The sequence below is a fragment of the Genypterus blacodes genome, unplaced genomic scaffold, assembly GCF_046128005.1.
Source record: "Genypterus blacodes isolate CSIRO-AG114 ecotype Tasmania unplaced genomic scaffold, CSIRO-AGI_Gbla_v1 ptg000002l_1, whole genome shotgun sequence".
Classification (NCBI taxonomy): domain Eukaryota; kingdom Metazoa; phylum Chordata; class Actinopteri; order Ophidiiformes; family Ophidiidae; genus Genypterus; species Genypterus blacodes.
Window position 1 is genome coordinate 1,511,387 of NW_027466816.1, and position 26,987 is coordinate 1,538,373.

Genomic DNA, 26,987 nt, shown 5'->3' on the forward strand with positions numbered 1-26,987 from the left:
GAGAAAGTCTGGAGAAAAGGTTTGAGAGGGGGACCACGTATCCCTGTCCGGCCCGGGACAAACGGAATCTGTGCGGGTCAAAGCGAGCGGCACCAGTGGGACAAAGTGTTTGGGGGATCCGGGCGGGTTTGGACCGCCACCGGGGAGCCGCTAGACACGCGTCCGCTGTGTGTGCGCGCGCGTGCGCTCGGCTGGACTCACGATGAGGAGCGACCCCGTTCTGTTCACTTCCACCAGGGGTGAGTGAGTGAGTGAGTCCTCGCGGCTGTACGTTACACGTACGCGTCACGCTAGTTTAATATGCGTGACGGGTAAGAGTTTAGCAACTTTTTTGCGCCTTTTCAAGCTTTTAACGCATCTTGTTCGTATTAACTATATAAAAATCCACTCTGACGGCTGCAGGGGTGCCGTCACAGATTTTGGGGCCTATGAAAAGATTCCGCCCCCCCCACCCCATTTTGTTACGACAAAATCTTACTTTGTTCAAAGTAACCAACATTTAGACTTTTTGTTGAAATATTACCACTTTTTTTTTTTACCGTAATGTATTGACTTTGTTCTTCAGTAATCCAATTCTATTCTTGTAAGAAGTCTACTCTCTTTTATAAATATTACAAATTTATTCTTCTAACAATTTTAGTTTTTTGATTTCAAAAGTAGTGAACTTTATTTTCACAACTTTTGAACTTTTTTAAAAGAAGAAGATAGTGTGAATATCTGAAGATGTGTTGATGTATATCAAATTTTACACATGTGTTTCCATGTTTGTTTTCAACACATTAACCAAACTTGAAATTGATAGATAACTATTCAGGGTTTATTGATCGGATCATAAATTATGTACATGGAGCAACAACAAAGTGATTGCAAAGTTATTCAGAGACCTGTAAACATTTAATGTCTGCATTTCCACCTGTGGTCAACTCTTTGTATTGTGATTGTGTATAATTCAGTAGCAACCGCATGTAAACGTGACGAGACGTGCGTATTTATTCTGCAGAAAAATCAAATGAGTGGAGAGAGAGAATCAGAGAGAAAGTGGTGTGCCTGTGTGGGGTGGGGGGTAGTAGACAGTTGGCTCCTCATGTTGTCATTACGTTGCGGTTGGTTGTTGAGTGTCTATCTGCAGTTTGGTGAGAACTTCACGCCAAAATCTCTTCAGTCACGTGGACTCAAAAGTGCCTCATAAACCGCAGAGCAAAACTTAACTTCATCGTCTTTACCTCACGTAATTACAAAATATGATGAACAAAAATCTGCTCCATGTTTACCTCTCATCTTCATATCGCTGAACTTATTCACTTACATCATTTAATGCAAACAAGGATAACTCAGCTAAAATTTGTCCCCTACTTATATATTTATTAATGTTTTGCCACCGGAAATGAAAACATGACTTCTCCTTAGTTTAGGTCTGTTTAGTTTGAACTACATTAACTACATACCAGGTGTCAGTCATCTCAAACCAAAACATATTTGTCTACTGTGCTCTTGTGCCACCAAGATGTGTTTACATCCCAGGAACACAAAGGACGTCTGTCAGAACCTCAGCAGATGCCAGGCGGGGGTGCGTCGCAGAGCCACATGATACCCTGCAGCTGTTGTAGCGAAATCAGAAACGTTGAGCTTGATTGTGACTGTAAAGGGCTGATCTAAACCTCTACGCTGATGTAAACCTCCAAGCTGATCCAAACCTCCATGCTGATCCAGGGAGCTGATGGGAAACCTCTGCTCACTTCGCTTAGGTTATGTTGTTTGATCGTTGGGGTTAAGTCCAGTGTTAGATTTAGGTCGCCATCGGCAGGTTTCTACTGACCTCATGTTGTCCTAAGAGTTTTCAGACAAAAATACTCAACACTAGCTGAACTGTGGATATCAGAGCTGAGTGAAGCATCTTCTTCTCTTACTATGTCAAGAAACACCAGACCTATGTCCTATGTAACCAATTCGACTTTTTATATTGCACATTTATTTTTGTAGAGAGGTTTTTGCTTCACACATTTTTCAATTTTTGAATCCAAATTGTGCAAAATTGCGAATCTTAACAGGCAGTCAACAACTTCCATAAGTCAGATTTCCTTCACGACTCTACTCCTTTATTTTCGTCTCGTCAGTCATTTCTCTCACACGTGCTTCATCATCACAGAGACTGAACGCAAAGTTGAGAACACGGCCTGATCCCGATGTGAGGTGTGAAAGCGTTTATTGCCGTTTATTGTCGTAGCTTTCACTGGAGGAAACCCTGAGCTGATGTGCAGTTAGTTAGCTTCTGTGTGATGTGGGTGGAATGGGTTGGTAGTGTCGCTAGTCTGGCCCACTTGTCCCATTTGGTCCTGGTTTAGGTTGGGGGGGGGGGGTGCTCATTTAGAACCTCCTCCCCAGGGATGATTGAAGTTTAAAAGCTTTCATGTGTCGGAGAGAAATCATACCCTCCCCCTCCTGTATGGTGGCTGAGGAAGACAAATTCTAGAAGCAGCGAAGAGGGATGAAGAGAAATGAGTTTCTAATCTCTCTGGCACGTGGGAACGGAGGGTTCAATTCCCCCCACGGAAACCCCCAGCCAACACCCTGCTGCGTGCAATGTCAGTGTAGCTCCGTCGGCCAAGCGTTCACCTCTGGAGTCTCAAGAGTGTTGTCGCGTTAAGTCTTTGGCGTTGATGGTTGCCGTGGTAATTTGGGTTTCAGTAAGATGGGATGGTTTGCAATTAGCCTCGCCATCTTCAACAGACTCGTTGTCGTAACCAGAAAAGCCGGTTAGCTCGTTAGTGCATCCGCCTGTCTCAGGCAAAGTTGTCTGGAGTGTTTCCATTCCTTAAAAACTTAAAAATCACGCAAAATGTACGTCAGCGATCACCCCCGCTTGTGAGTAGGGGTGCAAGTTGGGCAGAATTGTTACGCGTACGGGCTCAACAGTCTCAACTTCTGCTAACACTGCTGCCTTACCTGCATTCCTGATGAAGTCAACGATGGTGCAGTAATTAACGCTCTTCACATAACGTCACTAATCAAAACATTATGTGCAGTGTGACGTTTCTCCCACTGGGGCCTCGGTCCTTCCTGATGTCTCTGATGTTACATAAAGATTTGATCCCGGAGCCTCCGCCACATTTCCCTCTGCTCAGCCTGTGGTTCCAAGCCGACTTCCCTGTAATTATCATTTTAAAAGAGATGCAGAAGAACGTTACTATCTCCCTCTCTCCTTCCTCTCTCTCTCTTTGCTTCCACTCTCCTTCCTCCCCCTCTCCCCTCTCTCTCATATCTCCACCACCATCTCCAACCTCCTACGCCTTCTTCTTCTCCTTCTTTTTGCGGTCGCGGCAACATCTGCTCGCACGGTAAACCACCTGTGCTGCTCGATAGTGATCAAACCGCTCTGTGATGTTCTCTTGGCGTGTCCGACGGAATGGAGAAAACACACAAACCTAATAATTACAGAGCCGGGAAAGAGAGAGAGCGAGAGAGAGGGGTAGCGGTCTTTCATCAGAAACCAGCACTGCGTTATCTCTTCTTATGTCTCCTCTTTCACGGTTTGGCAGCCAAGTCGAGAGATAGTCGAGAGACCATCTATGAAACGTTCTCATTCTGACTCATACAGTAAAAGGGCTTCAGGTTTTTGTGTTTGCCAACCAGTAACAATCAGAGCTCAACTTGGGCCGGGACTTTTGAAGCAACTGCATACTGATGAATTTGTGTCCTAGTCTGATCTGGCTCTTTAATATTCTGTCGATTAGTCGTGGAACGGACCAGTAGCCAACTAGGGAAAACATAACATTCTGACAACAGCAACTGTTTCATAATCAATATGTTTTTGTATCCTTGAAAATTGGATTTTACCTCCACTCAAACATTTGCCAAATCCAGCCCAATTTAGCACAAAAATCGGGGAACCATCGGGCTCAGATAAGTCTTGCTCTTTAAACAAATTTTAAGGTTCAGGTTTAGTGACAAAACAAAGGCAAAGAGAGAATGAAGGTGATCTATGACATATACATTTGTAGCGTGAAAGTTGTTTACAGATCGTGATAAAGAGATTGCTGGCGCAAGAGTTTTTAAATTAGTTACCCTGGTCGGATTTTTGTCAGTTGGGTTCGGATTGTAACCACTCCAGTGCGTGTTGGGTTGAGTTTTGGACAGCAGGTTTAGATTATAGGTTCAGGTCCAGTTTAAGCTCTACAACAACAATGAGATTTGTTTTCAAGGTGTGACTACATAACAGTGTGTGTGTGTGTGTGTGTGTGCAGGCAGATCCTGACCTGAATGCTCGTCAAACAGCCAGACTAAACACATCGGCAGCTTTAAAGACGCTGCTAGGCACTAGAAACAGACACCTGAAACACACACACACACACACAGATAAGGACAGCATCTGTCATTGTGCTGTCAATCCTAACAGCTGTATTCTGGGAAGAAGAGGGTAGAATTCCCTCCTCCTCCTGGCTAAGCATTTATACAACTAACAACAAGTTTGCAATGGAGCCGCAGGGTCTCAGATTCTCTCCTAGAACCAAACATGACCCCGTTCCCTCACACACACACACACACACACACTTAGACACACACACACACACACACCTTGCTTAGGAAATCCCCTGTGTTTGAGCTCTGGGAAATGTGAATGATGTGAATGCCTCACAGTATAAACATGACTTGTGCATGTGCGTCCATGCATGCGTGTGTGAGTGTGTGTGTGCGGTATTAGGAATATGTTTAATTTTGAATAACGTTGGTGTGGGAATTGTCAGAGACCTCTCAAGTCCCTTTTACAGCAAAGTTTAGTTAGCAATAGAATAGTTGGCAACTTAACTAGTAATAATTCCTTTAAGATTTGCAAAATAACTTGTGAATCAGTACTTAAATTAAGAAAAGTGTTGCATATTCATACCTCTTTATGCAGCTTTATCTTGTGTCTGGCTTTTTTGTAGCTAGTTCTTAGCGGCAGCATGCTAGCTTCCAAGAATTCCAATTGGATCATTTTAATCGATTCACACAGCCTCTTATGGAATGTTACCTGTATAAATACTCTTTTTGGTGTGCACATTTTGATATCATTTGGGAATTCCAGATGTGCAGAAATCAAGAGGAGAGAGAGAGAGGAATTGTGGGCAGTTTGTTAGCATTGTGAAGTATTTTTCCTCTCTTCGTGGGCTTTGTTTGAAGACAGATGGTCGTTCTTGTGTAAAACCAGAAATTAAATACAGGAATATCATAGTAAAAGGAGGACATTCTCACCTGCTGCTATTTGAGCTGACGATAAAGAAAACTTTAATCTAAACTTTAATCAGCGATAATGTCCCAGACGTCAAACTGTTTGTGTGAAGCTGCAGGTGGAGTCAAAACAGGCTTAGGCAAACGCGCAATTCAAACGCAGGTGAAGAGCAGCATTGAACACAACCATCTCTCTTCTCCAGGGGTGCTGGTGTGATTCCAGGTTGTCAGATAGGTTGCCAGGTTTCTGCCTGTTGGGCAGCGCTCAGCCTGTTAGATCTGTCCACAGGAATGAAATGATGGACGATACCTTGATTGATTTCCACAGGTTCTTTCTTACGTAAGCGTGTGTTTGGCGCAGCACGTTAAGAGTTTGTTTTCATGTAAGTTCCCTGCATGTAAACGCAGTAAAAGCCTGTACTTTTAGTGTGTTTTTGTATTTCATTGTTAGACCCGGTAGAGGTGCTGTGGGACAGCAACTATAAATCATCAAAGTGAACAAAAACGTACTCATTGTAAATAAAAATAAATTAAAATACATAAGCAAAACATTGTTGTGAGTTCTATCTCATACTTCATGCTGTAACCGACGTAATAAACAAATGCAGAACGCTGTCCCTGATTGTATTAGGTGTGTTTTGTGGTGCAGGAATGGAGGAGTTGGTGTGCGAGCTCCGCCTCTTCCTGGACCTTCTGGACAGGGAATACCTGAGTGCTGGGGTCCGCGAGAAGAAGATTCACCTGTCCAACATCCTCAACCGCGTCCTCGCCGATAAAGGTTTGATCACAGCAACTTTTGCAACTTTACGTTGAGTTGGGGGGGAGACAATGGGGTTAACTCAGTGGTTCCCAAACTTTTTCTTTGCGGGGAGATACCATATAAAACAATACGGGATGGCTGATCGGTCTGGGGGGGGGGGGGGCGCTCTGGACGCTCATTCTCCTGCAGCCAGACGGAGAAGTATCGCCTCATTCATTTACTTGAGGCGGTACTTATTCATACCGCTCCTCTTCCGGTCCCGAGCCCGCGCCCCCCACTTTGGGAACCCCCACTGGGTTAACTCATGAGCACTGAGCCTCTCTTTCTTTCTATCACACACACATGCACATACATCAGCTGTGTGTTACATATTAAAGGAGTCCTGCCATTTCTCCTCCTCCTCTTTCTTCTCAGAGCCTTCATTCAAGTCGGACATCCACAGTGGTCTGCCGGCCCCACCTCAGATGCCCCTCCCAGAGATCCCTCACCCCTGGCTGGTAAGACCCCCCCCCCACACACACACACACACCCCGAGCCCATGTGACCTATGACCTTACCTCACTGGAACTTCCTACAAAAGCTGCAGATTCCTTGTCTGATCCGGGATAGAAACGGGACTTACAGTGCACATTTTCAGTTTCAATCCTCTCCCCTGCCTGGCGGGTTTGATTAAGTCGGAGAGTTACGAATTTTGTTGGAATCTGCCCTCCCATCCCATTCCGACTTTTCTGACAGCATGTCAGCAGAAACATGTTTTGTCTGTTACACTGTCTTATAAAGGAGTAGGACGGCAAGGCGTGGCTTCAGTAGGTTTTCTGAGGAAGGGTCTTATATGTGGTGTGTGTGTGTGCGTGTGTGATATGAGGAGCGTGCCACATCTTGAGGGTTAATGAGGAGTGTGTGTCTCTAATGGAAAGCAGGTGTGCATGATCACTCGCAAAACCCTCTGGCCATGACAATAAGCTGCAACACCTTCGTCTCCACACACACACACAGGTTTGTAATTGAAAGCAGTCGCAGCCTCGGCCTCCTCCGGTGACCCCAGTGTGTGTCTGGAAATCGCAGCACAGTTTTTCCCGGAAAATTCCAGGAGTGACGTCTTTATGATCCTGTGCTTTTGTCTTCTTAGCAATTTCATTTTCCTGACTGTTAACCAAACCATCTTCTGAAACTTAGCAAGATAAAATGATTCAGAGGTTTGCTCAAAGACACATCAATAGTTGTCTATGTATCATGTGCGATGTATCGGTTGGTTGGTGCCATAGGCCCATAGTTTATTCCCTGGTGTATCACATAACAATCAGCAACACGCTGTGTGATACAAAACCAAAGCTAAAATCTCAACACTGTCTTGCAGCAATGCCCATTGCTCAGCAACTGCTTTGTGTAGCTGTGTAAAACAGCAGCGCCACAAGGGAGCAGCATATCACAATGTGGACCATGACCCTACGCCGCTTTACCTTGGATTTACTTTATTTCATCAATATTGTTACTGAGAATGTAAACACAGTCGCCAGCGCCCTGTCATCTTGTCGATTTAGCCTGGAACGATATATTCCATGATGTGAAACACGCGCAATATGTGAATCATTTGTTGTTTTTTCGTATTCTGTTCACGTCTTCTGTAGCGCCCCCTCACTCTGCTCGGGCTGCGTGAGCGACTGAGGAGACACACAAATGACTTCCATCTGTGTTGATGTTGGAGCGCAGTGGCCCCCCTCCCCCAACCCATCCTCCCATGTCCTCCGCCCAGACAGACCCTCCCTCGCTCCCTCCCTTGTTTGCTTGCGCTCCAGTTTAACCACCTATAGACCTCTGTGTGCCCTCAAACAAATGGAACACCACGTCAGAAAACAGCCGTGTATATACCTGATCAGGTCTCAAGCCCAATGGTAGGGAGGCAAAATTCCCATTGGTGTGGAAAGGTGGATGGGTTTAAACAGGAATTCTAGGATTTCTAAGCTGTAATTGTGTTTTTGTAAGCTTGTTGTGATGAATTGTACAAATGCGGATACAGTAAATGTGTAGCAAAGGGTTTTTAATCAATCCAACTTTATTTATACATCCCTTGTTGAGCATACATAGACTGCTATTGGAATTATAATAAAATTAAAACAGAATAAAATAGAATTGTAAGTAAAATAAAACAATAAATAAATAAAACATTTAAGAGTAAATAATAAAATAAAATAAATAATCCATGCGGTAGACCAGATCAATAAGATGAATAATTAAAAAATTGTAATAATGTTAAAAATTAACAGCATAAAAAATAAATAAATAAAAATTGAGTCAGAAAGAATTTGTCTTGTAAAGAAAAAAGACTTAAAGCTCCTCCTCCTTTTATGCCTGAACTCTGTGTGACTTGGGTGTGGCCCTCTGCTTGTCTGTGGGCGTGGCTCATTCTTCACAAAGTTCTGCATCTCATGAAATATCAGTCAACTGTAACCAACCTTGGTGCACATGTGACCTGACTACTTATGCAATAAATCAATCAACGTGATGGTGGCGCTACAACAACAGTTACATTTAGTCAATAATTTGACTTGTCAGCGGTCTAATCAACCATCAGTGAGAGAACTATCTGGCCTTGGTGGAGGTATGAACCATAACTTGAGCCCCTCACCTGGCGTCAGTTCTCTGGCAGCTCACTTATGTTGCTGCAGTTTTCACTCACTGCTTTATGAAGTCACTGTGATGGCATCATGTGTCAGGAAAAACGTCCTGGCGTCGTAAAAAGCCTTCACGAGCGCTTGGGTGGGAAGAAAAAAACGTAGTGAAATTACTTTTCCATCCGTGCTCCAGTTTCTCAGCAGGAACGTTTTCCAAAAAGCATCGGCAGAAGAAGAACTGAGGAAAGCCTCCTCTGTCTCTTGTTTGGTTTCCACGGTGACACAGTGCATCTTCTTTAAATACGATCTTTCAAATGGCGTTATTTCCTGTCTGAATTGTGCTGATCACCACATACTGAGCTGTGGTTGGGGGAATCCCGCTGAGTTACAAAGTAAAATATGAAACGAAAACTCATCAAAGACACACATTTGTGTCGAGAACGATCATCATCCAGTGATTTGATTGATTATTTGAATTTAAAATAAGAAACAGTTAACATTCTGGCGAAAATTTGGCAAGTGAAAAGTCTGGCGAGAGCAGCCTAGTGTGATGCTATCACAAAATATAAACATTGTAACTTCAATGCAGAGTGAGATTATAGCATTATGCAAAGAAAACAGATGACTGTATAACTTTAATTTTGGTCTATTTTTGCACTGTTGAAGAAATTGAATGCTGGTTCTGAAAGTGCTCCAAATGGCAGAAATACAATAGCCCAGGTTTGGTCAATCGCCTCACAGAATTTCTTTAAAACACCCTCAAATATTGCTAAATAAGTTGTTATATGTGTTTTTTGCCAAGTCGTTACAGATATAATTTGTAAAGAGGTATTGGAAACATATTTTGCCAATTAGTGGTTACGTTACAGAGAACAACCTGGAAAATTGTGAATCTCTTCAAGTTTCCTTCTTGTGAACGGGTCAAAACAACCCTCAATGGTGGTCTCAATCTAGTGTGATCATGACGGTCTTCTAGTGCAATGTAGCCGGCTGAGCTCCTACTGACGCCTGCTGAGACACTTTTTCACCTCATTAAGAGGTGATGGAAACACACACATACATACAGGCACTTTTCCAGCCAATCTTACACTGCAGTTGTTTTTCTTGCCCCAGCTGAAAGTGGGTGTGTCCGCTTGTAATGTTGTGAATTTACCTGTGCTGTGACATGCTGACACCCTGAGAAAGGAAGGAAAGGATGGCAGGGAAGTGAACAGGCTGTAAAATGTGCGCATGCGGACCTTATGGGTTGTGTGTGTTGACTTGGTCATCATCTCCATCATAATCTGTCCACGTTTGGTATGGAAACATGACAGCTCCTGGAAACACAAGCGGAGCGGTGAAATGTCAGAATTCCACAGTGGTGCTGTGTAATTAGCCGGTGGTGGTGGGGTCGTGACCTTGGTCTGGAGGTTGGTCCGCTGCTCAGCCTGACCTTCCCCTCACGCCAAACGTCCCATTTTGTCCTGCGTAGGAGGATTGGACTGGAATAAACGAGTCAGACTTCGTGCCAACGGATCAAGAAAACCACGGAGGAGGAATGAAACTACATCTCCCAGAATTCTCTCCACATTATCCAGTGTAATGCTGCATTCAGGGCCTCACCGCAAAACACGGACGTATGAACTTTGAGGCACAGAAGATCGTTGACACTGCTTTTTTTCTTTTTAGTACAAGTGTTCGGCAGCATTGATGCCATTTTGCTCGCGGTCGCAAATTTTCAAATACATGGCGGCCGTTACACGATGGCGCCATAACAATACAGTTACATTTTGTCACTAACTTTTGGAGCAACCATGGTGGAATTAAAAGAGTCTAGAAAGCCTGGAAGGAGGACTGCTCTACCTTGGTGAAGGTTTGGATATAAATGCGTCTCTTTTTGTGTTCGACCCTCAGTGTTCCCTCACCTCTCTTCATCAGCCTCCTCCTCCACCTCACTCTCTCTCTCTTTTCGTCCATAACTCAGCCCGGAGCAGGAACCTTATCGCGTCTCCTCAGGGGGAAAACGTCGGGGCAGTGAACTCATTTCTTGGCAGGTAGAATCCATAACTGCCCTCCTCCTGCTTCTCTCTCTCTCTCTCTCTCTCGCTCTCCCCCCCCCCCCCTCCCCCCTATCCAGTCTGCAAAATTCCCCCGAAGAGGAAGACGAGACGAAACAAAGGCAGGGGAAAGCAAAGAGAATCAGTCAAATGCTCGGACTGGAAGTCGATAACAAACTCTGCCGCTTCCTTACATAAACATTTAAGGAACAATAACGTTAATAATCTTGCACAGACTCTGTTTGCATAACTTTTTTCCCCTGAGAGCAGCATAATGCTTCATGTTACTCTGCTATGTAATGACTCAAACACACACACACACAGGCTATTCCTTTGTTTTCATTCGGCAGCTTGACCATGTCGCAAGACTACAATATGTACACTTAGACTAACAGGAGGTCACAGAAGTCAGGATTCAGTATGAGGCCGAGTAGTTCTCGGCTCCACCATCTTTTCCTTTTGGCATGTAAACATTGGTTGCGTCACACTAGGTGGCGCCTGGGCGGAACAGAAGTACGACACTTGACGTAGCCGGAGGAACATTTATGGGATTCCTACGAAAGAAATCTGTTATTGGGTAGAGAAGCATACGCAAAGACGTCACCAAAGTTTTGTTGCAACACAACGAGTCGAATTAATGGTGTAGATGGAGGGGGGTGGGGAACCTCAGGCTGTTGATCTGGCCGGCGAGGCCGTTTGATCCGGCCCGCGAGACAGACCAGCAGATGGCAGCGCAAATTTGGAAGCGCACAGACCAATTGCATGCGTGTTAAGTCAGCCCACGTGATACTACTACTCATACTTCCCACTAAACCAGTGTGTCTCATATATTCTGAAACGGTGGCACGTATTAAAAGGGCCAATGTGAGATTATGAGACAAATCATAAAGGTTTTGAACAAACGTACGTGCTAAAATCTGAAGTGAGATCACAGAAACTAAGTGGTCTCAGAGCCCAATATGAGCAGAGTCCACCAGGACCCTGTGCCACAAATTCACTGCCCAACAACCTGCTCATGAGTGTTCCCTCAGAGCTGCTGGGATTGCTCTCTTCTCTTTTTGTGTTGAGGTTTATTATCTGTGAAATTGGTTAAGACTGTTGAGTCAAGATGTGAAACTCAAAATTCAAGGGAAATTCAAGCTTTAACTCCATTTATTTTATTTAAGTTTATTTTTTATTTTGAAATGCAGCCATTTGAAATTCAATTTGGTACATATATGTTCTATGTTACATGACACAAAATATTGTCAAAACTGTTTTGAGTCATACTGAATTCATTTGATTTGACAGTCAAGTATTGATTACATGCAGATGTTGATACAACTAGGCTACTTAAATATCACTCTTGATAGTTAGACATTATGACCTTCCAACCTTTGCTTCAAGAAATTTTCTCTGACTGGACCTTTTTACATTTTAGTTAAATACCCCTGGCGTAGATGATGATATAGCTAATACAATGATTTAAGGTTATAATTTGTCCTTACAGTAAGAAATGCTGATGAAAGTATACATACATGTTCAAACATCATCTACTGGACTAATCTTAATACTCTACATTCAGCTGTTGTCTAAATCCAAGCAGCAACAATGACTGCAAGGAACTCATTTGTTCCATATGGGGCAAAAAACTCCTCAAATAGAATAAAATGAGACTTTTGGGTAGGAAGCCAAATTTGGTCCTCCTGACAAGCGGACACACCAACTTTCCTGAAGAATTAATACAATGTTGGTTTGTGCGTCTTTTTCACGAAGCAGTGACACACACTCTCTGCGCTTTGAAGACTCCAAACCCGCCGCGAAGAGCTGCGTGTTTGCAAGTTGCTACAGCGACAGATGCTGCCGTCACTGCAGTGGTGCCGCCTGATTGGGTCGGTGGTGACCAATAGCCCGTAGCTTTGAGTTTCAAAACGTCTGAGGAGTACGGGTCCATGTTTTAGTCCAGCCACTCAGTGGAAAACCAGCAGGAAATAAAAGGAAAGAATAAAAGTGGGAATCAAAGCGTTTCCATGGTGTCTGCAGCTTGTTTCACTAAGAATGAGAGCCAGAAGGTCCCGGGTTCAGATCCTGTAACAGCCCAGGTTCTTTTGGGAGTTTCTGTCTCTGTGTTAATGGCAAGGCCATACAAGGGCGTGGCAGGACCACTGCCGGCCTGATTGAAAGCTGGCCTACTCAACAAATACTGTATATAAATATATATTATATATATATGTTCAACTATCGCATTGAAATTACAGTGGGAAAAAACAATATATATCTCATCTTATCCCATGCAAAATCAAAGCAGTCATGGCCCAGACGTTCAGCCCTCTCTTAGCACCCCGGAAATTGATAGTCATTATGTCATCAGATCTCTATGTGTTTCTTCCACAACAGCCACTCACTGACAGTTGCCATAGATTCGACATACAACCCAAAAATAAAAACTGCAAGTAACCACTAACTTGCTTGAGCGTAAAAACGTAAAAGGCTACTACCGTTTTTTGTGTAGCTGAAAAGCAATTTTCAGAAAAGTTCTTAATAAATTATTTTTAGAGTAGCCTACGAAATGTTTAACAAGAACATCTGACCATTTTACCTCTGGTCAAACAATGGTAAAAACAGCGCTCCATCATACAGAAGATATGATAAATAATGACACTGAGTTAATTTGTGTTTCCACAGGCCCCGACCAGTGGGCCTCCACCTTTGCCCAGCTCCTCCCTGCCAGAAGGCTACTACGAGGAGGCTGTGCCTCTAAGTCCAGGAAAGGCTCCTGAATACATCACTTCCAGTGAGCTTTTAAAGCATATCCTACTTTTATGTAAAGAAGAAATTCACTCTTGTGACCTTTTTCCTCCTTTCCCTCTTAGACTATGACTCAGATGCGATGAGCAGCTCGTACGAGTCGTATGATGAGGAAGAGGAGGACGGGAAGGGACAGAAGATGCGTCATCAGTGGCCGTCCGAGGAGGCATCCATGGATCTGGTGAAGGATGCCCGCATTTGCGCCTTCCTGCTGCGCAAGAAACGCTTTGGCCAGTGGACCAAACTCCTCTGCGTCATCAAAGATAACAAATTGCTGGTATGTACAGAAGCACGCTTACAATATTTTTACCTCTCAGGACGAACATGAACATGAACTCAGATGTTTCAGGAGAGGAGCTGAGAGGGTTTCCATGTTTTTTTCATACTTTGCTCAGTCATGCCCCCTAGTGGAAACAATTAAAAACTCAAAATTGCTTGATGGAACGCCTTGATTTGTGCATTTTTAGTGATAAAAATCAATAAAACGCTCGTAGACACTGAAATTAAAGAGCTGACGAACATTTTGTTTTTATGTGCATGTAAGTTGAGTCCATTGAAAGTGGCCAAACTAAAAGGGTTAAAAAAACAAACTCATAGCATTTATTTTGTCTCTCGGTTTACTTGGGCGCTTCCTCTTTTTCTCTTTCGACAGTGCTATAAGTCTTCCAAGGATCACACCCCCCAGATGGAGCTCACCCTATCAGGTTGCAGCATCACGCACGTCCCCAGAGACGGCAAAAAGAAGAAACATGAACTGAAGATCCTCCACCAGGGGGCAGACGCCCTGGTGCTTGCTGTCCAAAGCAAAGAGCAGGCGGACGAATGGCTGAAGGTAAGAAGACAGCGCAGTATGACGTTGTTAAAGCAAAGAGCTAAATAAGCGGTGATAGACAGAGTATTCTTGATTCATCTATTAGAGATAACAAAACATTTCTTTGGCTGATTTCCATAATTTATAGTTAGTTTTGATGGTCAACTCAAACTTTCAATGGTTCAAGATTGAAGAAGCTTTTATTGGTCACAGCGTCGTCTTTGATCTTATTGATGTTCCTGGGATTCTTGTCGGTTGTTTATCTCGGCGTGGTAAATTTAGATGAACTTCCTGTCAGGTCAGGGGCGTCGTTTGTCTTCTTCAGGGTGGAACTTTTCCTCATATTGTATCAGGAGACGTTTGTGAAGATTTGGCTTTGATGCAGAGATATTTGGCTTCCCCCATCAATGAGCAACATCCCAGAACCCTTTGCTTCCTCCTGACCTCTGTTCTCTCATGGGATTCTCCTTGTTTGCTGCCTGCCTATTGTTTGCTATTTTCGGCTTGTGTTTTTCATTTGCTATCACTTGAAATGCCTTTATTATCTTTATTTAAGTTATCTTCGTAATGAATAATAATTTGTCAAAGGTTACAGTTTGCAATGTGTTCAACTTTGAACCCACAGGTCCACTGTGCCCAGTTTATGTTTCTTTGTCCCGGTAAAGATGAGCTGTGGAAGGCTAGCAAGCACATCAATCATGTGGGTATTGTAGTTAATTATGTGCTGTTCCAACAACAGTATTCCGTAATTCCGTCTTTTCACTGCAGTTTCAGACATTTTGTGAAAAAAGAAAGAAACAAAGATCCAAAGATTTTGCCTTGATTTGATTCCTAAATAGTGATTAAGTCATTGTTTATTGATTGATGTGGACTGTGGTACCTGCGAGCAACAGGACCCATGAAAATAAACAAATCTCTGTACCACCCAAAATCCAATAAGGACTGCAGTGACGGTTGCTGGGAGACCGCGGCCCTCGGCCATGGCTGTGTTTAGTCAGGTGTCTGGATATTGGAAACATATTGAACCAATCAGTTTATGGCACAGTTTTCTCCCTCTGTTTTAGTTTGCTTAATCAATATACATGTAGTTCATCACTTCGCAATCAGAAGCAATCCGATCCAGCTGGCTGAGACTCTGCGATGGAGCGAGCAAGGGTTAGCTGTTGGGCCTCGGGGTGTGTGCGAAAGGCGTCCAGCCAGAAAGATTACAGCGTCTTTGAGTCTCTGTTTGGATATTGCGTTGCTATGACCGCAGGGTGTTTTTCTCTTGCTCTTTTATTCGTTCCCTCTTTTCTTTGCGTCTCCTGACCTTGTTTTTTCTCCAGCTTTGCATTTTTCCCCTTCTGGAATTTGTCTTCTACCCAGAGGGACAAAACTTCAATAACAGCATTTCATATTCTCGATCTTGAGAATGGAAATAAAGATTTCTCCTGATTTTTCTCTGCCCTTGTGCAATCGCGAAACCCAATGTCGTCCTAATGACAAACTGATACCCAGAGCTGTAAAGTCACAAAGTACAAATGCTTCATAACTGGACTTAAAGCAATGCTGTGTGCGCCAAACCCATGGAGCCACAGACCGACAAACCCAGTTATGCTCGGCCCCAGCCAAGACCTAGCTGAGGAGAAGACGTGTGTGTGTGTGTGTGTGTGTGTGTGTGTGTGTGTGTTCGTGTGTGTGTGCATACATGCACGCGGTTCATCTGAAATCTCATTTCCTGATGCCCGCTGCTCATCTGCACACACTCAGTCACCACCGCATGCACCGGGTTGGCAGGTCTTAAGTTCTGCCGGTTCGCAGCAATGCATGCTGAAACCACAAAAGGAGTGCTGCACGTCATATTTACCACTGGACCTCTTTTAATTTAATTTATTTCAAATATTATGCACGATTACATGCATGCTACAGCGTTGACAATCCTGCAATTAACCAGTAATTAATCCAGTGGTTCCCAAACTTTTTGTAGAAATGAAAATCTTTACATCTTTGTGCCCGATGAAAGAGTTAGAGGCAAGTTACACATGAAAAGAAGGTAGAAGGAAAAAGATTCTCACTGAGCAATAAAGTGGGGGAGTGGGATATAAGAGGGGAAGGAAGTGTTCAATTGTTCAATTGTTAAGATGTGTTGAGATTTATCATCTGTAAAATTGGTTGGGACTGCTGAGTCAAGATGTGAAGCAGAAAAAGGGAAATTCAAGCTTTTGCTCCCTTTCTTTTATTTTTCAGAGGTTTTGCACTTTATTTTATTTTATTTTGAAAAACAGACCTACTTTTATTTAGTAAATTAAAGAACATTACCCATACTATATCTGCAGTCATTCATATATGTACATTCATACATGCAGATTTTGAGCTGCTAGGCTACTTAAATATATATCACACTAATAAAAAGTTAGACATTGTGATCTTCCGGACCCTTGCTTCAAGAAATGTTCTCTAACTGGACCTCTTTAAATTTGAGTTGAATACCCCTGATTTAGAGTGATGATTGTTCAGTACCTTAGTTCAGTAGTTGTTTTCTAGCAGCTGCTCTAACAGCAGCTGTTTACCGCCCTACTGAAGCTCTATTTCTGGGTAAGGACAGTAACTAGCCCCCTTCTATCCCTTACATTTGCTACAGAGCCACTCAGTTTTCAGTCTGGGTTATGATCTTTATGGTCAGGGAAACCGGATATCCCCTTAATCATCTGGTCCATCATGACCACACTCAAATACAGACAGATAATGAGATGATAGTACTAATATAGTAGTTTTTATGTTTAATTCAGACATAGTTTTACTGCATTGCGATCTGTTGGCTGCAGCTGGGCGGCGTGTAGAGAGGGAGTTCACATAAATGTGGGCTGCATTACCCAGAAGCCTCTTGGTTTCCAAGGAATGAGCAGCTTCATTATGTGGCCACGCCGTGAGGAAATAATGTTCGGAATGTTCAGATCCACCCTGAAATTCCATCAGCACAGTCAGACATCACACATATGAGATGAATTCCGGATGTGTGCGCGCGTGTGTGTGTTTGCGTTTCATTTAACACTTGTTTACACTTTTCCTTAATGTTAATAGGTGATGAGAGATGCTTGTGCCAGTGGGGTCGTAGACTCAGATGGAGCTGGATCAGGATCGCCAGTGCACAAACCTGAACTGGAGAAGGTAAAACTTTTGCGCTTTCCTTTCTTGGGTGTTTTGCTGTGTAGCCCAGCTCACCTGTGAAAAGAAAATCAGTTACACTTTTCTGTCTTTTTGTCTGTCCAGAAAGCTTCGTGTGATCGGCCAAGCTCGGATGGTGAAGCCCCCCACGAGAACGGACATGTGGACTGCAAGGACCAAGGTGAGCATCTGCAGAGCTGCAGCACATCTATGAAAAGCGCTCTGACATTTGACGGATTATTCGTAATAAATAGGAAGGCTTGAAAATGGAGCGCTGCCACCTTGTGGTGGTGCTGTTTTATAGGAGTAGTGTCTGAACAAGTACATTTACACATACCTTTTTCTTGATTGTTAATTAATTATTTGTTTAGTCGACTGCTTCATTTTTTGCTTTATGCTGCATTTGGCAGCGTTTGCTGTCGATTGTCGCAGATTCAAACGCAGCAAAGTATGCTGTGAACCCGAGCCAATCCAAACCAGCAGAGTGCATGCTGGGAAATAAAAACCAACCCAACTCACCAACAAAGACCTTTGAAGCCAGAAGGGCCTGAAAGAACTTGTCTTCTTTCTCCTTCTCTTCCTCTACTTCCCGTCTCTCCATATCTTGTTTCTCTTATCTTCTCTTCCCCTTTCTTTTCTCATCTTGTCTTTTCTGTCTTGGTGCTCAGCATTACTAGTTAGTAAGATTGTTATCTGTATTATTTTGTAATCATACAGAATATTTGAGTAACAGCCTCTGCATTTTTCCGTTTTGTTCCTAAAGTTCAAAATGTTTCTTTTGCTGTCAGGAAAAGGAAAGAAGGCCTCAAAGGCAGAGCAGAAGTCCGGGACCGTTGGGAAAGGAGCCGGAAAGAAAATCACAAAGATTATCGGTTTGGGAAAGAAGAAGCCGTCGACGGACGAGCAGACGTCATCAGCTGAAGAAGATGTCCCCACGTGTGGTAAGGATCTGACAACCCTATTTTTATGATGGTTTTGGGTCTTACTTCCTCTGATTGTTTCTGAAAAATTATGATTTCTTTTTACAGAAGACTTTCTCTTACAAATTGAATGACATCAGCTCTTTTTTGTTTCCTCATACTTATACTTATATATATATATCATTTCACTTTTGAAATACTCTTAAAAGCTAGAAGTTTCTGTTTGACCCTGTTCTAGTCATAAAGCTATTTTGAAGCATATCTGCTTTGCTTGCCAGGCTACCTGAACGTGCTGTCCAATAACCGCTGGCGAGAGCGTTGGTGTCGTCTGAAGGACAACCAGCTCCTCCTCCATAAGGACCGCGACGACCTGAAGAGCCACATCGCATCTCTGCCTCTGCGGGGCTGTGAGGTCAGCCCGGGCCTTGACCACAAACACCCCTTCGCCTTCCGTTTGCTTCGCAACGGCCAAGAGGTGGCCGTGCTGGAGGTATGCCAGGAATCAGGAATACTGATCACCCTTTATTAACCCTCAATTCTCTGCACAATCGAAAAGGCTGTAAAACAATGAACATCGTCTTAAATCTAAACATAGAAAATATGAAGAAACTAAGATGAGTGCAAACATAGTGCTGCAACATAACAGGACAGTACATTCATTTTAAAAGAATGTATTACTAATATCAGCCAGGAAAAAATGTTACATTGCTATCACTCTATGCTAGCCCAGCAACTGTGCTGCTATGTAAACAATGATAACGGAATAAAATTTACTCGCTAGCAACATTGTCGTTGATCTTGACACCTTGTTGCTTCTTCTTGTCTCTTATCAAGTTGAGAGGTCATTATTAAGAAAATAATTAAGCATAGCTAGTATATCAGAATTGTGAATTTGAGAGAGCTGTGTGATAATTACAATTAATTATCATTGTAATGAAGAAGCCCTCATCCTCCTGCAGGCCTCCTCCTCAGAGGGAATGGGTCGCTGGTTGGGGATTTTGTTGGCTGAGACCGGGTCCACCACCGACCCCGCAACCCTGCACTACGACTACATCGACGTCGAGACCACTGCCAATGTGATCCAGCTAGCTAAGCAGTCCTTCTGGTGAGGGAAACATTTGTACATTTACGGTTTGTTCTGTTTTTGTAGGTTTCTCTGACCTTTAGATGTGTGCTGCTCTTCATTATAGTGCATTTTAAATCACAATTCTGCAATCATTTTTAATGTTAGCATGCCAAACTTGCAATAAAACGTAAATTATACAAATATTTATTTTTAGTAAGTGTAATGTAAGTTCAGACTTACATTTTTTTAAGCTATCAATTCAGGGGTTTTCAGTTAACATACATTTTATTCTCAACTAATAAAGTTTTTTTTCAGACATGCTTGAGGAAATGCTTGAACAAAGATTGAACAGAATGTAGAGAGCTTCATGAGAGACTTGTGTTAGGCTCAGCTGACTCAGCATATTTGTATTCTCCTCTCCCCAACAGTTTCACCAGTAAACGTGCTGTCTCTCCAAACCCATACCTCGACAACCCGGTCAACGGCTACGCCTGCCCCACCGGCATGGCTCTGCACTACGACGACGTGCCCATCAATGGAACGGTACATACAGGCGCACACACACAAAAACACACACACACACAACCATAGGATTGGACAATTCAAGTAACATACTGGTGAGTTAAGATTTTTGGGAAAATTAGGTCCGAACTCGATTGTCGGTCCACAAACTTGGTAAATGGAGACCAAATATCCTCTAAATACTAATACTAGTAGTAGTTTAGTAGTAATTAAGCATGTAGTATGTGATGTGTGTCATTAAACTGCTGATTTTCCAGAAGCTTGAGGGCAGAAGAGCGCCCCCTGCTTGTTTTCTATTTATGGAACCCTTACTACAATACAGAAGTTTAGTTGAACAAACACAACATTAACATTTCTTCGTTTTGTTCTGTCTACTCTTCTCTCTTGTCTTTTCTGTCCTCTCCTCCTCTCGTCTCCTTGATTCCTCTCTCCTCTTTTTATCTGCATGCTTGCTCGCTCTAACACAAGGACCCAGAGGTGCAGTACTCCAGTCCCACCACAGGGAAGCGCACACTGAAACAGGAAGTGCACTATGAGAACGCTGACCTCTATGAGAACTCTCCCTCACCTGTGCTGACCTCTCGCTTTCGTCCCAAGTCCTCCTCTTCTTCTGCCTCCTCCTCCAATGCCGCTCACTACAAAACTCCGCTTTCTAAAATCTCTTCTAAATTCCTTGCTGACGACACTAAAGCTAAAGATGCAGCCCAGGTGACTAACCCTCTCCTTCAAGCTAACGTGCTTCTTTTCTGCCTAACACATAAAATAATCACTGCAGAATGTGGCTGAAGCCATTTTAACTTGCTTTCCACTAGGGGGTGTGGCCAAACAAACATGCCTGGATATGTGGATTTATGTTTCCAAGAACAGGACACAGGAATGACTATAATCTGATTAAAACTACGTACTAGCGTGAGGTGTGTGATTGTGTGTGAGAGCGTGTGTGCGTGTGTGTGTGTGTTCTATATTTCTTTGCTCTCCCTTATGATGATGTAATTTATATTTCATGGCGCAGCTTAGAATGCCACCCTGCCTTCACAGCCTAACAAGTAACCACACGGTACGCCTCCCCTCTGCCGTGCTTTGATGTGTGTGTATGTGCTCTGTGTGGTGTGTTAACATCTGCGCTGACCACAAACTACAAGGGTTCACTCTGCTTTGACAAGCACATTCTTTCCAGTGAGGTGTAAAGCCAGTGCTGGTTCCATTCTGGAATTATTGATCCATTTTAATCAGCTGTTGGTGGATCCTCGTAGAGATGTGCATATCCAAACCAAACCAGTTGGCTCGGCTCAGAGAAAGATTCATTCCAATGTCATTATATTATACTGTATAATGGACCAACAGCTCTTCTGTAACAGGATGTTTCACTCTGCAGTATAAGAAACACACAATCCACCAAAGCCCAATAAGTTCCGATCAAGTGTGACATTTTTGATGAATTACATAAGATGAATGTAGGTCTCTGCTCGATTGGCTCAGGTGGGACTTGGTACGGACAGGCCACCGTGGTTTGCTCAGAAAGGGAAGATTGGGGACAAAATAAAAGTTGTTATTTTTTCACTTTTTTGACACCCAGAAGCCTCAGAAGCTTTTTAAATGAGCAGTCAAGCTTTCACACAATTCAAATCTGTCTTGATAGAGGTGCTTTTATTTTATCTCTGGAGTTTTTTGTTTGACATCTTTCTCCTGTTCTGCTCCAATCAGCTAAAAGGGAAGAAAGGCCCTGTGACCAATGGGTTGGCGTCAAAGAAGCTGGACCAAAAGAACCAGAACAAGAAGAATGGGGTGACTGCCACCAAAGGGACAGTGTCTCTGAAACGCAACAACTCAAGTAAGAGCATCAGGTTTGATAAAAATAAACCAAAAGGGTGAAATCTTTTTGCATGAATGAACAATTCACACTTTATTTTCACCATTTTCTTAGTTACCACTAGCAACAATTTAAAGTTTGTTTTCTTGTTAGTCAGATGACTCAGATTACTTTGAATTGAGACGTAATTTACTCAAGAATCTTGAACTATTGTAGAATTGCTAGTGTGCCACTTTTTAAGGTTATAAGTGTGGATCACAAAGGGTTGATTTTGTAGAAGTGAAAGTGAAATCCCTCGTCAGTGTGTTGCAGCAGACACTGTGTCTGCCCTCCCTCCCCCCCCTCACCTCTGATCGCTTTCTAGCAAAACTTCACTCCACAGCAATGCAGGAATGTCCAAATTACAGTGGGTTTAGGCCGGTTGGTAAATAACTCCAGGACTTAATTCACCGTCTCCCCGTCGAGCATTATATATCCTCCCCTCAAGACTGTCCCTGTGACTCGTGTGGACCAGACCTTGGCCTCCCGCCAACATTTGGGCAGCATGGAGCTGTGATGGAAGAAGTTGGAAGACGCTGAAATGTGGCTGTGTTAATCCCTGCGGCTTGGAATTGCATTTTTTTCCTAATGTGTGAACGAGGAGGTTTTGTAGCTGCTGGAGTCGCTCGCCGTTCCTCCAGATGTGTGGTCGGAATGGAAATACAAATATACGTCAGGTTTGATTTCGCCTCGAATTTGTGTTTAGTTTTTCCACTTAGGAAAGAAATGTGCTGGTGTAATTAATGACCCTAAAGCTGCTGTGGCTGTGAGGTCAGCGGCTTTCTGGGTAAATTTACCACCAGGATCCTCGATAAACGCACCTCTTGAGGTACAAACAAAGTATTTTCAGGAGGATGTTTTTTTTGTCCCACACACTCACACAGTGAGCCACGGTCTTAGTCACCTCCAAGTCTGAGTATGAGTCCAATTTCCAGACTGAAACTATCTGACTCATTCCACCGTCACCCTCTTTCTCATGCAGATGCCGAGCAGTGCAAGTATGGCAAGAACCGCGTTGAAGCAGATGCCAAGCGCCTTCAGGGCAAGGAGGATGAGCTGATGAAGAGGAAGCAGGAGATCAGGAATCACCTGACCCAGCTGAAGAAGGAGAGGAGAGACCTGCGCACCGCCATTGAGGCTGCAGCTGGTAAGACGCAAGGGAGGAGGTTGCGCAGCCTTTTGCTTCACACATTGAGATTGAATTCATTCCATACCATAGCAACCATCCTAGCAACCCAGCAACATGAACATTTCACTGTAATTAAATTTAAAATGTAATTTAAAATTTATTTATATTCAACCACCACCACCACCAACAACAGCAACCACCTGAACAACACCTTAGACACCCTAACAACCCTCCCGAAAACCATAGCAACCAGCTACATGATTGTGAAATAGAATGTGGTTGTTTTGATACATTTTTGATTTCAACGACTTTTTAAACTTTATGCATTGAACATGCTCAGCGCAGTAACTTTTGTACCTCGTCTTCACTCCATTCTCTCCAATAGCCAACATTCTTGCATCCACCTAAATTAAATTTTTGTTGTTTTATTCCTGTGTGTGCTCCTTCCTTTAGGAAAGCGTTCCCAGGCCTCCCTGTCGGAGCGTCTGAAGAAGGTTGAGGAGGACTGCAGGAAGAAGGAGGAGGAGCGAGTGAACCTGGAGCTGGAGCTGACAGAGGTGAAGGAGGGCTTGAAGAAGGCCCTGAGCGGAGGCGTCACTCTGGGCCTCACCATCGAACCTAAAGCTGCCGTGTCCGGGCTCCAGGTCAGCTGCTGAACTCCAGAAATTCTGTACATTCTCATGATGCATCGCGGCAGCCGTGTGCTGTGTTGTTTAGTGTGTTATGTGGAATATTTGTCATTCGCTGTGTAATAGTCATTAAATCGTGTTACAGTCCCCTGTGGCGCTTCGACGGACGCAGGAGTCTTCTCCGTTTTCCAGCTGCGACACCAGCGACACCGAGTCCTGTTCCCTACCCGTTAACAGCGCCTCACTGCTCCGCCGGCAGCAGGCCGGACAGAAGCCCTCAACCGTCCGGGGACATGTCCTCAGGAAAGCCAAGGTCAGAGGTCAAGCAGTGTGTCTGACATTCAAAGACAACAACACTTTAGGGAACTGGTCATTCCAAATTGGATAGAAAATCAATAATCAATCATTAAATACATTAATAAATGCTTTGTGTTGTAGATCAGTTCATGTTTGAATTTATAAATATATATCTTTATATATATATATTACAGTGAAATGTTACATATACATATATATATAAGCTCTTTATTAATTCACTTACAACCTCTGGATTTGCATTGTGATGTCACTGCAAACACATGCAAATTGACCGCATCTCTGTTTGTTTTTTCAGGAATGGGAGCAGAAGAGCGGCACATAAAGAAATCAGGCTCATATTTTCTTTTCTTTTTAAGAAATTGTGTATATATTTATTTAAAAAAAACTGTCCAAACAGTCAGACACAAACATCACTGAAGCAAACACTTTACTGGTTTGAAATCCAAAACTATGGAGTTTCTATCACAACACTGAATGTTTGAATTTGAATACAAAAATCAAAAGGTTTTTGAACTGAATATTGAAGTAAACAACTTAAGTTACATATGCTTTGTACACACATTTATGAAGTCTCTGTTTTTATATAGTGGATAGCAAAACACAGCTACACCTGATGATAGTGTTGTAAATAGCAATTGCCAAGCTGCTATTAGCAACCCCCCAAAATGTCAAAGCAATAATCCTAGTAGCCACCCAAAACACCATAGCAACCACAACAAATCACCTAGAACACTAAAGCAACTGCCCAAGCAAACACCAATTGCAACATAGCAACCACCCAGAATACCATTACTGCCCTAGCTGTCCCATTACTGCCCTGCTGTCAACTCAATCACAATAGGAACCACCCTAGCAACCACCTAGATCACCATGGTAGCAAGCTTCTTGATTATGATGTGGAATTGAACATTTGCTAACTTAAGTTTCTGTTTAATAATCGGTGTCAAATGTTACAAAATCACAGAAAAAGAATTCAAATTCAAACATTTAGTGGTGGGATTTTATACAACGTACAGAAATGGCAAAGTTTTGGTCTCACTACTTGTATATATTGAGCACGCTCAGTGTACAAAGTTGTGCAACTTGTGTTTCCCGCTGGACTTTATCTCACCCATGTCAGGATTCCGAAAGGCCAAAGTACAAACCAAGTATTTATTTGTAAATGATTAAAGGAAATACTAGCTTCCCTTTGTTTATTTATGTTGATATATTTAAAGTTTTTGTATATCATTGGCACACTCCCAATTCCTGTGCCAATGCATCTCATTCCAACGAACTGAATCTGTGTATTAAAGATCACAGTGATCATTAGGTTAGCCAGATACAAACCAGCAACATGTATGAAACGCAGAATCCTCAAAAATTTTAGTTAGACATAAACATGGACTTATTATTTTGGTTTACTGAACATGAACATGATCATTAAGAGCCAGACCACAGCAGGTCAGCTACATTCCAGTCCTGGCGCATTCTGTGGGCATTAAGGCGCGGATTAGCGTTACCCAGCATTTAAAGCGACTTGGTGCAACTTGGTGACAGAGTACTTCTTCAGAAGGAGCCTTAATATTACAATGGATGGCTGTTTGTGTGTGTGTGTGTGTGTGTGTGTGTGTGTGTGTGCGCGCGCGTGTGGGTGCGTGCGTGCGTGTGTGTGTATGTATGTGTGTGTGTCTCTAAGGCACATTCCAAAAAAATCAATAATCAATAATACACTGACTGACACAGTGACACTTGCTGTAAACTCATGTTGCTGTGTGTTCTGCTAAATCAGACTGTGACTCAAACACACACACACTCATTTATTGTCATGTGTTTTCTGGTGCTTTACATTGCTAACATTGTTGCTGCGTTCATTCTGGCTGTGATTTGCTTCATCCAGCAGGAAAAACGCCACAGACTTTCAGTTTCACCTCCCCAGAGCTTTCAGGAGGAATGTAGGTTACACAGATGGAAGCGAAAGTGTGAGCTGAGATTCCTGTTTTGGAATTTTCCTTTCGTAGGTGATCCAGGGGCAAGTTTATGAATGTTCAATTTGCAATTAGCTGAGCCAAGATGCACACAAATTCTCAGTTAATGCATTTTAAGGGTTAAAGCGAAGTAGCCCTTTTACCGATCAACCAATCACAGTGAACATTCCCTCAGCTCACCTGCCAGTTTTTTTTTCCTTACCTGTATTCCGACAACATGGATGCTATTGTTGGACTTCTTTCTCTCTGGATAAATTCAAGATAATCTCCTTTTCGCTTCGTATGAAACACAACACGTTATGTTACAGTTTTACAGATGACTCCTTTATCAACTCGCCACAAAATCCACCTCATGCAAGTGTAATCTATCTTTTCAAAATTTGAATTGAACATTTTTCGAACCGTAACTTCAGTAGGTCAATGAAAAGCGCACTCCTGTTACATTCCGACTTGGCCTCTCGGTCGATGATTGAGTTCAGAAGTGGAGGCCACACGTTTCCTCCTCAGCCTTGTAGATATTTTTTATGCTTCTCTTGCATAGCCTGCATGTTAGCAAGAAGTCAGGGGGCGCCGTAAGGGAGTCACTGTGTATCTACCAGCATTTACTTTTATCTGAGCAAGATGGATCGTGATGATGATGATTGTTTTTGCACCTTATATGTGTTTGACTCTTCTGTATCTTGGACGGTCGCTACCTTGGTGACATACATACGTACTTAAAATAAACCCATCGTCAAACTTCTCTTGGCTGTGTTTTTTGTTCAATTGAAAGGATTTGTACTTGTTGTTCATTTACATATATTACATATTACATTTATTCTTACATTGATACAACAAATAGAATTATAAGCTGAGCTACCATCACATGCTACTCATAGTGATTTTATTGGCTAAATATGCCAAGGAGGGTGCACATTAATCAACAGTAAAACTAAATGAGCTAGAGGTACTGTAGCTAACAAGGCTAATTTTCATTTATTGTCATTGGATGTTAAAAGCCATCATCAAATAAAATGTTATCAAAGCATAAAATAAGCATACATAAACAAAGTACATTGGAGTATTAGAGCCTTAAGTCACCAAACCTCAAGAAGTTCTGGTGAGTATTAAAAAAATGACATTTAGCAACTTTAATTTCTTAACGTTTTGATTGAAAGAAGAATTTTTTGCTAATGAAATTACACTTCAATTTAAAAAGATAATGTATGTATGATTTAATAAATTACTCTCAG

The 26,987-nt window shown here is 42.8% G+C and overlaps 1 protein-coding gene across 2 annotated transcripts; it reads left to right on the forward strand.

Moving 5' to 3' along the window:
* Nucleotides 1-26,497, forward strand: afap1 (actin filament associated protein 1). Of its 2 annotated transcripts, XM_076151399.1 has the most exons (18): nt 1-239; nt 5,855-5,983; nt 6,380-6,462; nt 13,278-13,386; nt 13,466-13,677; nt 14,053-14,232; nt 17,272-17,358; nt 17,461-17,536; nt 18,144-18,296; nt 18,554-18,765; nt 19,235-19,380; nt 19,770-19,884; nt 20,332-20,571; nt 21,568-21,694; nt 22,695-22,859; nt 23,295-23,485; nt 23,616-23,783; nt 24,084-26,497. In XM_076151399.1, the coding sequence occupies exons 1-18, from the start codon at nt 203-205 to the stop codon at nt 24,108-24,110; spliced, it is 2,457 nt and encodes an 818-aa protein (XP_076007514.1). In that variant the 5' UTR covers nt 1-202; the 3' UTR covers nt 24,111-26,497. The 2 variants fall into 2 exon arrangements, with proteins under 2 accessions (XP_076007514.1, XP_076007434.1); XM_076151319.1 differs by lacking the exon at nt 20,332-20,571.
* Nucleotides 26,498-26,987: the final 490 nt, after the last annotated feature.

Excerpts from the sequence above, each read along its gene's own strand:
- afap1 (XM_076151399.1), top strand. The coding sequence starts at position 203 with ATGAGGAGCGACCCCGTTCTGTTCACTTCCACCAGGG. Across the intron at positions 13,678-14,052 it reads TCAAAGATAACAAATTGCTG|TGCTATAAGTCTTCCAAGGA; the intron begins GTATGTACAGAA and ends CTCTTTCGACAG. Across the intron at positions 17,359-17,460 it reads ACAAACCTGAACTGGAGAAG|AAAGCTTCGTGTGATCGGCC; the intron begins GTAAAACTTTTG and ends TTGTCTGTCCAG.